A 13,388-nucleotide genomic window follows, 5' to 3' on the forward strand; every position below is an offset into this window, starting at 1 on the left:
CTTTTATCTCTGGATTAGCGATATTAATCGAACACGTTATTGAACTTCGCTTCGGTATAATTATTTTTTCTTTAGTATCGAAGGGAATATAAATATTTCCCCACTTGATATGTTTTTCCTCATAATCTAAACGAGCTTTACAACCTGCAAAAAATTCGGATCCTAGGATTCCGTCTTGATCGATTAGCAATGAATCATCGACTACATGAAAAACAACCGGATGGCCCGCAACCTGTATTACCGTCTGCCCTAAGAAGACCAGGCTCGTTGCCGTAATTCCTCGCACTTCGATTGATTCCTTTTCGTCGATGATGGCTGAATCGAGTATAGCAGGTTCCTTGATAATGTTGATTTCCGATCCAGAGTCTAATAATAAACTCGTCTTAGTCTTTAGATCTGGGGAATCTATTCGTGCAGTTGGGGTCGTTGGGGAATCGTTAAATTTTATTGAAATAATTCGGAGAGGTCGCCTTCCGAATCTGAATTCAACTCCTGATGATTTTCCTTCGCCGGTTGCTTGTGCTTCACTCTTTTCCTTTTGCCTTGAGATTCTGGATTCTCTGTCTGTGACCTCGTTTGGTTGTGGGATGACTCCCCCACAATATTTAGTGGTTGTTCGTTCGATCTTATGGTCGGCATTGCGTTCGCTCTGTCTCTCGTTATGGGTGGTGGAGTCGATCTCGCGGGGGTGGCTGTCCTTGTTGTGTTTGTTGCCGTCGGCGCCGGTCGCCTGGTTGCCGCCTGTACTCTTGGGCGATTCGGCGTATCGTTCCTTCGTGGCTCGCCCCATTCTCCCGAAGGACGTGTTTGGTTTCCCGATGGTCTCGAAGCATAGGGTACGATTAATCCGGCATCTACTCGGGCTTTAAATTTGTAACAGTCTTTCACTAGATGCCCGGGTTTTTTGCAATAGTTACACGTGATATTTTGTCTTGTAGAATTCAAAAAATTCTGCGATGGAGGTAGCGATCTTCGATCTTGGCGGTTGTTTCTGATATTGTTGTTAGTGTTCGAAGGACGTGCGTTGTCGCGTCTGTAATAGTTCGAGGGTGTCGGTCGTTGGGGTTAGGTTGGGGTTACTAATTTATATGTATATTATTACTAATTTATATTTAAATTAAATAAAGAGAAAGATGAACTTGTTTAATTTAAATAGCTTATACATTTAGAGAATAATATTGAAAATATTAGGGAAATTTAAAAAATTTTTTAATATTAAAAAAAAATATTTAAAAATATTAATATGTATGTCGGATTAGCACTGGGAGTAGGGTTGTGGGCGTCAAATGAATCTTCACGGGAATTAACCATTGGTACGGTACACGCAGGTGTAGTTTATTATAATAATAGAGTTATTACAGTCTTGACAATTGATCACGACAATTGGCACTCGCGACACTAGTGACGATGGTCTCAGGCCCGACAACGAATCCGCGGCCAACGGGATCACAAAAGAACGTGTCGGAGATGAAAGGAAAACCGGAGCCTTCCCTTTGCAATTTTGCGAGAGTCTTCTGGTGCTTTAGCCTGGATTTTGTCATAGCTGTAATTAAGCAATTGTTGTCATTTGTAATTGTTCGATATATGTGATGGCGAGGGTGGGTTCGAGGTGGCAGCTGGTCGCCGAGCGTAGCCGCGGTCACGGGATAAACGTTTTGCCTGACGAAGGTGTGGATCGGTTGTATTGTTCTCCCTAGAAATCACATAGAATTGTACTTTGGAGATGTCGATAGAACGGGACACACGTTGTATTAGGAATCAGACTCCAGACAGAGGCTGCCTAGCAACGACGTTTGGATCTTTCTCGATGCTTCCAAAGAGTATACAACAAATTCTTGGCAGAGTCTGCCTAGCAGCGGCGATTGGAAGCTTCTCGATGCCTCCAGCGAGCATATAACGAACAAAATGCAGTGGTACAGCGAAAAAGATTTTCATCAGATATTCATTCGTGTGATCGCCTTGGAAAGTGATACATCGAGCAATTTACCGAGTGCCTCAGCAATCGTATTTTTTTTGTGTTTAAATTATTCTACGCATAGTATAGAGTTATCCCGTTGACCGTGGATTCGTTTGGAATCATTAGTTAAACTTATCATTTGTTAATCTTATCATTCATTAAACTCAATACTCATAATATTTTGTAAAATCTTGTATATTCGCGTAAATATAATCTCTGTTTCATAAAACGATGGCTAATTCAAACGAAGAATCGTTACACGCCTTAAATTCTAATGTTAACCCGACATATACATATATATATATATATATATATATATATATATATATATATACATGTATATATATATACATATATACATATTTACATATATATATGTATATATATATAAATAATATAATAATAAATCAAACTTGCTCGAGCCTGCTTGAATCTCTGTATCATTGTATCATAATGTGAGAACTTTCACAAGCCTAAATCCTGGCAGTCTGACGATCGAGAATATTGCTATCGGAAGAATCGCTCTCATCCGTAAACAAGATATTTCCAAGGATTGCGTTATAATTTTCTTAGCGGCTAACCATCGAATATTCGTCAAACGACATAATTTCGCACACGGCGAACCTTATAACGTACACCTTTTTGGCGTATTATTTTTCCCACTTTTTTTTTTTTTTTTTTATTAACGTGGAGGAAATCCGCACGGACACCAGGTCGCTTCTGGGAAAAAGCGGCGTGGTAGTGGCAGACGCCAACGGACTAAAACCTCCACGATGACCGTCCCGGCAGCGATCTAGAGGAGCCCGGGAACTGGTGTGAGGGATACACCCCCTCCGCGCTCAATACACCCCCTAATGGAGCGATATGCGGCCACGTTACACCGCGCCTCGTCGCCGGAGCCGCCGTGCCAGACAATCCGGTTCCCCTGCCGGGCAGATTTGCGACGGACCTAGCGCACCTCACCGAAGCGCTTCCATGGCCTCTGCTGCGCCCTCGCCGGTCAATTCTCTCAGGGTGAGAGTATTATTTTTCCCACTGCTGCGTGTGAAACCCCTATTGGACAAACTGTTCTTTGCAATACATCGATGGATAAATACGCGCACAAACACGCAATACGTGCAATAGAATGCTCGAGGTCAATTTTGTGATCCTCTTTTTCAACAGATCTTCGCAAATCCGAAGGTGTAGAATTACCTCCCAAAGACATAAGATGACAACAAACACTTTCTTGACACACTGTATAACATTGAGGTATCCAGTTTTGCCACATACAATTTTGTCATTGTCACGTTTGACTTTGTTCATTGTAAAGTCAAATTTGCACACTCCATCTGTGAAATAGTACGAAGAAATCATAGTGACTTGTATTCCTTATGATATCATGATGCCACATAATATATAATACAATACAATAATTCGCGAACAGATCACTCGTTAATTGCTTTTAAAAGAATTACCACGGAAGCTTCCTAACACGGTACCCGGGGGCCAGGGATTTATTTCGTCGATAAGTTAGGTTATTAAACTTATGTTCTTTCATTGAAGACATCGATGGACGCTGTGTTCCAGAAATAGCCAATCACACTTGGCGAAGCATAATAGTAATTTACAATAACAAATACTTAAGAATGCCTAATTTTGTTAAACATAGGGTTCAATTTACAATTATGTAAATATTACTTCTTGAAAGTAACTTCTTAATCAATTTTAACAAATTTTGTAAAATCATGTAATAAATCTTTTTATTTATCGGAATAGTTAATACACAAATAAACACTGTACATATGTCGTGACAGAAATAAAGAGAGAATTCATATTTCTAGAACAGTCATATTTATGATAACATAAAAGCTACCATATATACAATAATATAATTTCGCATGCGAAAACATTTCTTTCGTTTCCATAAATCCCATGATATTCAATTTTTATCGTTGTAATCTGTGTTATTGTTTATACGTCTGTATTTATCTCTGAAAATTCTCGCTATTCAAATGAATATGAACAGAACGAAATGATGAAACCACATTGTAGCAATAACAATGCGATAGAATAACAGTTTTATATTGTGAATAGAAATAGTAACATGGTGCAAAAATGAGTAAATATACGAATTAAATTTGCTCTTAATCAACAAAACTAATTACTTATTCCAATGGTTGGCTTTGGCAAACTGATTCGACTAAGCAATTGATTACCTAATGAATCACAACAGCATAGAAATATTAGTTTGACGTCAGTAATTTCTGCACATGATTAATACATATTTGGTCAGACAAACATAACATGGCTGTGTGACTGCAAATGAAAGGTTCTATTATTTCTGTTCAATATCTCGCGTATTATATATTAGTATATAATTGTAATTACGTAGTAATACAAATGGGAATAAAATATTTGGAATTCTCCATCTTCGAAGAAAGATACCAAGTTGGAAAATTGTATTTCTAATGATTTGTACCAATTTATATTTTTAACGAACGTATATACGTGTCAGTATCAATGGTATACTTTAATAACGTGTGACACGTAAGGGTAGAAGTGTTAAAAATATCTGTAGACTACTTTGTTTTAGAATAATAAAATAAGAATTAAAATATTTAATTTTTTGATTCGTCAAATTTAAATTTATTGTTACTCGTATCGATTCACAAAATCATAAAGGTATGTTTTGTCAATTCCACAGGATATACACCATGATAACATATTTCAAATAATTCATCAATAAATTATTATTACAATCAATTTTTAATTAAGTAGTAGATAACAAAAAAATATGGAATACAATTTTTTCACACAACGCATTGTTTGAGAGAAAAATAATAAGCCAATTGCCAACCGAACATGTTCAAACTGTATTTTTTTCAAAACGGGACCTTAAGCTAAAAAGCTTTATTTCACATATTCGACTTGTTCTTGTATGTGGTATCAGCACCTAGTCGGATGCCCGCGTTATGCAGGACACCCTGATGGCGTTGAACGCAACGATTCAAATTGAACTGAAAAGTCGTTATGTTTTTAGAGGATTTGTAAGAATGATTAATAGATATGATTGTATGTACAATTTTGTAGAGTACAATTAGATTTGTAAGTACAATTTTAACAAGCTGTCTTAACAAGATCTTTATGAACACATCATACATCAAATATGATACATGCAAAGTATGTATAACATTTAAGATACATGTATGTATGTATAGTGGAAAACAAAACTGTTCGTACAGTTGGAATGTAAAAATAAAAAGAGCAATATTTCCTACATTATTCAAATATATGTAATTGTACACCATAAGAGACATTTATATAAATAATGTAATTGTATAATAAATACACACAAAACATTGACATTATTTATTGTTAGGGAAAATTGTCGTTTGTAATGATCGAGTTTATTTTATTGACCAGTGACTCATCGGCTTATTTTATTTTTGCCGAGCACCCGCGTTTTTGTGTCTTGGCGGCAAACTCGACCTACCCAGTTTTTGCTTTACCTTGGTCTAGGCTTTAGAACACAGACTTACTCACACAAGAGCGACATACATTGTTATTTATTTAATATTAGTAATAATTATATAAATTAAAAATAAATTTTTAAAAAGATTTTTTAATAAAAATTTGAATAATTTATATTTAATAATAGATATAAAATTTATTCTTATTTAATATATATGTATATAAATATAATTTTAATAAAATTATTTAATAAATAATTTAAATTATCATATTATTATTATTATTTGAAATAAGTTTATTTAGATTAATAAAATATTAATTATGTTTAATTTGTAAAATTAAAATTTTTATTTTTAAAATTATATTTTAATATATTATAAATATTATATTTATTAATAATACATATATGTAATATCGTGATGTAATATGTTCACAAAAAGTGGACAATAGAGATGTTAATCAGACAGAAAAGACGATTGTGGCTTAACTTGAACTATTCACACCAAACGTACAGAAAACAGCGCAATCCACACTCTCTCGGCAACGCCACTCGCAACCTCCGTCTCCGCTCGACTCGCACTCGGCTCCTCGACTCGCACTCTCGTTCTCGACTCGCACTCTGCTTTTCGACTCGCGCTCTGTTTCTCGACTCGCACTCTGCTTTTCGACTCGCGCTCTGTTTCTCGACTGACACTCTCTGGCCGTTGTCGCATTCCGTTGTCCTTTTCCTAGGCCCACCGCACACTTGTTCTGCAGACGCTCGTAGCCAGGGTCACGTAGGTCTTTTCCACGAAACTATGCACTTGAAAAGACCGATGACACATTGATGGGCCCGACGGCGCCTCGGCTCTCGCGACATTGTTCATAGTTCGCCCGATATTTCCCAGGCCTTTCGTCCACGATACTACATATATAATATAATTATATATATATAATTTATTTAAATATATTTACATTTAATAAAATTTTAATTAAAAATTATATCATGTATATATATATGTATATTAAATATATTAATTATATAAAAATTTTTTTAAACTTATCGATAGGGTATGAACCTATAAGCTTAATTTTAGCTTATATATATATATATTTTTTTAAATTAAAATTAAATTTGCTTAGTTAATAATATAATAATTAAATTGCATTTAATAGTAATTTAAATAAGATATATTTGATTTTTATTTAATAATTATGTTTGCAGAGGATTATGTTTTAGAGGATTATGTTTTCAGAGGACTTGTGTGTAGAGGATGGTTGATCGTGAGATTTATTAGACAAGATTGCTCGTTGTTGAAACCTTCAAGTATATTTTCAAATGATTAAATAAATAATTATAGATAATGTTCGCAAAGACGGTAGATACTCGTAGATACTGATCCATAACTCTCGTGAACTCTTTACGATTGCGTCCGTTTAAACTGGTGTAGTATAAACAGGTCGGGGGAGAGTCGGAGAATTCAAATTCGTCTTTGTTCGACGGTTCGACGGTAACGTAACGGCGACATTGTTTTGCCCGGAGTTTATTTATTAATATATTATGTATGTCCTAACGATCTTGATACTCCGAAGCAAAAAAACAACAACATGATTTGAAATGTTCTCTAGCTCATGTACCGCTGCGTGTACTTTCAAGGAGCAAAACCGGCACAGTTCCGCTTGTGACGCGAACGGAGATTATCGTTTTACTTTCTTTAACGCATTTTTGCCATTGAAAGACACTAATTTCTGTGACTTGCTTTATCTCTGTTATAAATCTCTCTTTATATTTAAAATTTTATAGTTTTTGTGCAAACGTAAAACGTAAGTAAATATTAATAAATATTATAATAATATAATATAATGCTATATAATAATATTAATAAATACTTTGCTATTTACTTATTTTATTTCCATTAAAGTGTATTGTATTTTTCATTGCATTACTTTCATTTTTATTTAGTGTAATAATAAACGCATACGTTAATATTCATTGGCATTAGTGTAATTGTAAGCTTCACTGTAAATTTAATAAAATTTATAAGAACGGAATTGTTAAAAGGGTATATATGTGTAATTAAACTAGATTCTATTCTCAATGTTACTTCATTATTTTATTATTGTTTCATATATATATATTTTTTTTTTAATTTACATGTGCTTCTAAGTTAATAGAACTAAACACATGTGTATGTATTAATTGCTATATACGTCATAATTTCAACCATAATATTAAATTATGGTATGTATTATTAAAAAGTATAGTTTAATGTATATATTAAATACATATCATTTATTCGTAGATTTTAAATATGGATACTGGATCAAAGAAGGAGATTAATGAAATGATTACCAAATCAGTCCCTGGCCCTTCAACTACAAAGAGGCCGAAAGTTTTGAAGGAAAAAGGTTGTCGCCGTAAAGAGACTATCCCAGAAAATGATATTATCAATACTGATAATACAGTAACAGATTCAGCAGTACATGATAAAACAGAAAATAAAGATGTAAAAACTGGGGATGTGCTGGAAACAACAATTGACCGAACAAAAAGAAAGGCTGCAATAAAAGCTGCAATTAATATTAAAAAGCAGCAGTCAACGTCACTTGTTACAAAATTACGAAGGCTATCTCTTGATGATGACAGTAATGTAAATGTTTGTGTCATATTATGATGAAATTTAATACTTTTAATCTTATGTTACTAATCTTATCTTATCTTATGTTACTAATCAATACTAACCCTTATATGTAGTACCCAATAATGTTTGATATCGGTTAATTAATACGTCAAAATCTAATTGCTTATATAATTGTATGTACATTGTGTATATAAATACTACTATAACGTTGTTAAATATATTCTAAATTTTTAGAGGAAACGTGGAGGCCGACCTAAAAAAAAGGAAAGTGCTAGAAGTAGTTCAGATGAAAAAAACACAAAAGGTCCTACAAAACATAGTAAAACAAAAAAGAATGTTTTAAGCGAAACAATTTCAAAAGAAGATGCAATACAGCCAGAAAGGATTGAACCATTAAAGTCTTCAATGACAACAAGAGATAGTAATATAAAGAGAACTTTTTCACGGAGTGAAAACACGAAGGGTAAATATTCTAATATTATTGATGATACAGTAATTCCATCAGCAAGAAATGATATTGAAGATCCTTCAATGTGCGAGGATGCACTTGAGAAATTTACTCCTCTTATGAATTCCACGATGGACATCAATTCTACTTATACGCAGAAGATGATGGACGCTACCGCAATTGTAGAACCTTTATCACCAATAAAATCAAACGAAACGGTAGTAATTAATAAAAACTTGGCTAGTAGTATAGGAAAAAATAATGAACCTAAATTTACATCACGGTCGCCAATAACTCTGCAGGAGGAGATTCAGCAGCTGAATCAAGCTATTGGACTCACCGAGTTCGAAGAATTATTCGCAGAAGATGAGCCATCCCGTGAAAGGGAAATGTCTAATAGAAACATGACGAAACAGGACATTCAAAATGAAATGAAGAAAAATGTGCCCGTAAGAAGGAGAATCGAGGCCTTTGAAAAAGAAAAAATTTCAGAAAAAGCCATTGTTCAAAAACTGGCACGAAGATCTGTCGAAAAAGCAAAAAAAATCTTATTAGCGAAACAAAAGAAGGAGACTCGGATGATGACATTGCAGGTAACATTACAAACAGTATCAAAGTATTCTTCTGTTATAAAAACACAAGCTATTATTCATTCGATATTTTATCCAAAATATAGCTCCAAACAGTAAGATCCACCTGACGACCTGACGACGACACATCGGACGATGAAGCCAGACCAAGTCGTACAATTCCACATTAGGCGCAATGTAAGTGTTGTTTTACTTAATGAGTTAATAAACATTATAATGCATGGAGTACTGGAATTTTTATCAATTTTAGCGTACATACGCGAAAATGAACTTGCAATGCAACGATAAATTCCGAAGAAAGCAGTCTATAAATTCTTTGATAGAAGAATGTGCACACCAGATTTAACTGAAATGTTTGAAAATATAGATAGGAGTAGATTACAACGCACGTCCAGTGCAATATGGAAGACACCACCGCGTTATTCCATGATGGAAAACGAATAGAAGTTATAATTTGTTAAATTGAATGTTGTTGATTTCAAATTGTGCCTTAGAGCAGGAATACTTGCCATACCTTGCGTGTAATATAAAAATGATGTTACATTGCAACTATCGTTAAAAGATGTATGTGTTCTTAAAATATACCAATGAACGTAAGACTATTTCACTTTTTATACTTTAGAATGATCATAGGCATATATTACTTTTATTATACTACTCAAATTTTACCATTTTTTCTTATTTATATGTATCTTCTTAAGAATTAATACATAAACCAATTAATAAATAATTGTTTTGGTACGACTTTTTAATGAGAAGTAAATTTTATTAGATTTGCCTTATTATCACTGTTGTGTAATAATTCGCGAGATACTCTATGCTTAGCTACGCTAAGCGAGATACGCTAATATACTCTATACTCTATGCTTTATACCGTTCTTTTGCCCGCTAGTTACCTTGTACGCGAACTTTTTATCGCTAGTGGATTGTAAAAAGCTCGAAGCGGCGGTACCAAAACATAGTTATCTTCTATTAGCAAATAAAATTCTATTTTTGATGAAATTTAGTAAAAAATATTAAAGTATCCGAGGAACAATTTCTTTTGCCTGCAAAAGTCTGCCTAGTATCGGCGTTTGGATCTTTCTCGATGTTTCCAAAGAGTATACAACAAACTTTTGACAGAAATTGCCTAGCAACAACGATTGGAACCTTCTCGATGTCTCCAGCGAGCATATAACAAACAAATGCAGTCGTATAGCGAAAAAGATTTTCATCAGATATTCATTCGTGTGATCGCCTTGGAAAGTGATACATCGTCGTTATATAGTCGTTATTTTTTAGCTTTGCCTCTATTTGATCTTCATCTTATCTGCTTACGCGCTTAATAATAGAACTAGGTTTGGTCTACGTAAAAAGTAACTTCTTTTTATTAAGACTCATATTTATTAAGATTTAATAAGATACAATTTATTAAGATACATGTAACGAAAGGCAGGAAGTAGTAACATTTTACGTGAATTTGCATGGATCGAATATGCTGATGTGCTTACGAATAAGAGAGTATTGATCGATAATTATTAAAGCCAATTGTTTGTGACATGGGAATAAGCAAAAGTCATTTTTAAGTTTAAAGATCTTTAGTTTAGTATTGAAATGTGTTTAATGTATTTTAGCAAAAGTAGATAAAATAGGAATATTAAAAAGTTGTGTTTGGAAGACAAAATTTGACAAAAATGATGCATATACAAATGCTATCTGTGGTCATTAATATATTTTTTCGTTATCGACAGAACATTTTCCCTTGATTTTATTGACATACTGGATTAATCACTTCTTTAAGTTACTCGTTCTTGAAACAACATCAAAATCGTATATTGTTTCGTGCTAAAAAATCTACTAAATCCATTGACAGTGAAACGATATTTCGTATACGGTTCTTACAAGAATTATTATTATTTAAGACTTAGGAAAACGTATATACAGTAGCCACGCACACTGTGCGTATTTCTGGCGCGCGTTTCCGTTCAGTGACAGTACTTCGGCGGACTGGATTGCCGAAGCGAAAGGGTTAAAAAAATACGATAAAATCACATGTAGCTCTCTATTTGTCTAGTCGCTTTTGTAGCAATATCACTATATAGCAATATCACTATACTTGAGGTTTCTTACAATTCATAAATTAAATGAACAACTGTGCAAGCGAAATCGCTGCTGTAGAATCCCCGCTTCTGTAGAATCAGTCGTATGGATTTCAAAATTTAGTGTGTCGCCGGGATTAGCGTTATCCAAAGTACGCCACAGGAATAGAACATAAAGATATTTCTCAAAATTTGTTATTGCTGGTATGATATTGCTGAAATACAAGGCTGCAGTTTCGTAATGTCGTCAAAACATTCAGTTCTTTTTTGGTCAGTCACTTTTCGCGTGCTTTGTATTGCTCTGTCGAATTTGAAAGTTTCTATTACGATAGCGGATGGTGCGAAAGACGCAAGTTTCTAGTATTTTAGAGATGTCTGAACGTCAGCTGCGTGATTATGTAACAAAAAATGGAGATATCCACTGAAATATTTTAACACGCAAGAGATTTCATGTTAAGACAATACACGCAAAGTAAATACACACGAATATAATAGTATATCCCTTTCGATGTCATTCGATTTTTGTATCATTCATTTTTTCCCCGATATATTTGAGCGATTCGAGATAAACAGGATACACTTCTAAACAATTTCTCTCAAAAGTGGCAGGAATTAATATTTTTTTATTCTGAAAACAAATAACTCTGGAAATATTGAAAATGTAAAAGAATAGGAAGCTTAAAATCCGTTCACTTGTCGATGCAATGAGCAGAACAATACATATTTGCGATAATAAGAAGAATATCTCTAATGATACTTTTAATACATCAAAAGGCAAATACTATAAAAAGATTCGACGCGCTCTTTGAATACAGCTACTATCAAGATGTATAAACATTAGAACACATAATTAGCCTAGATCGTGTCGAAGTAGTAAGTACGTATGTACTTTTGACGAATTTTTAAATTCAAAATTCTTTTGAAATCACGTTTAAAATACAGTTATTCTTAGAATATGATTTAAAATATAATCTTCTTTTTACTTTTTGCGTAATTTATTACGCAAATCATTACTAAAGAAAGTTACTTTCCAGTTGTGTTACAAAGTAATCCACTTTGTATACAGGTATGTAATAAATTGCCAGAAACTTTGATGAGAACGAACTTTTTATTAAAAAAAGTGACATCTTTCATGTATGATTTCCTCTTCAATCTAATATTTGCTTGGTAGTAGTATATCAAATATTTTTGAGCTAAAAGTAAGTAATAAATATTCGGTAGGTTTATATGCGGAATGCATAAATAATTGTTATGAGTATTGAAAGTATTACATTTTTCTGTCTAAATCGTTTCGGTTCAATTTGGAAAATCTTATTCTGCGTGTGCAATTAATACCAGCAGCATGTCAACTCTAAAGTTTCATATCACGAAAAGAGTTTATGCAAAAGACGAATAAGAGTTAAGTTTGACATCGAGTAAAGAAAACCCAATTTGAAATTGATCTAACAGTGTTTTTCTAAATTATTTCTAGGTATTGTTCAATTTGTTCTTTTCTCAATATTGTTGGATTTAATTAACGCAGCGTCATATTTACGCTAATATCTGCTTGTTAAGCATAATTTTAATATATAATAACATGATCTATAACTCTTTACAATTTATATTTTATCATGGCATATGTTTTAGAATATTCTCCGGCTTCTTGTAATTTTTATTCATACCTATTCCACGTGTATCATGTTCTCTTTATTAACTTGAAACGTTTTACACGCACAGGTGTACGCGAGTACTATCAATTACACGTACATACAGAACTTCCTCAAGCTAATATTATCAACTCTAGAGCTATTAATAAATGTTCATAAAGGGGATACTTCTTCACGACATGTAGTTTAATAGTTTATTAACACATTGACTGCCACGCGTGTTTTCAAAAAAATCTGCGTCAGGCCACGCGTACAGCAGTACCAAGCGTTCTCTGCTAGGTGCTCCTATCGATATTTTAGTAATGCGAATCGCTCAAGTGGTGGTCTCAAGAATGATCTTTCGTTTCGCTTGTTCGCTACATTAAAACCGCTAGCTGTCGTCGAATATAACGAAGGAAAGTGTGGTATAGATTATTCCGATCAAATGGTTTCTTATGCCACCACAATTAGAAAAGGAATCAAATGGTACAGAAAACTTGGCATTCAATTCCTTCTGGGAATTTCTGTTGTAAACGCTTTGACGGTTTACAAAATTGCAACAAGGAAAAATATAAATATTGGAATATTGTTATTCTATAAATTTATTATTATTATG

At 33.5% G+C, this 13,388-nt stretch overlaps 1 protein-coding gene across 1 annotated transcript; it reads left to right on the forward strand.

The window, feature by feature from the left end:
* The first annotated feature begins 7,631 nt into the window (after positions 1-7,631).
* Positions 7,632-9,523, forward strand: LOC117163010 (uncharacterized). The gene is made up of 4 exons (XM_076622148.1): positions 7,632-8,040; positions 8,266-9,072; positions 9,156-9,246; positions 9,320-9,523. Exons 1-3 carry the CDS (start codon positions 7,702-7,704, stop codon positions 9,177-9,179), a joined length of 1,170 nt encoding a protein of 389 aa, XP_076478263.1. The 5' UTR covers positions 7,632-7,701; the 3' UTR covers positions 9,180-9,246; positions 9,320-9,523.
* Positions 9,524-13,388: the final 3,865 nt, after the last annotated feature.

The sequence above is a fragment of the Bombus vancouverensis genome, chromosome 10, assembly GCF_051014615.1.
Source record: "Bombus vancouverensis nearcticus chromosome 10, iyBomVanc1_principal, whole genome shotgun sequence".
Classification (NCBI taxonomy): Eukaryota; Metazoa; Arthropoda; class Insecta; order Hymenoptera; family Apidae; genus Bombus; species Bombus vancouverensis.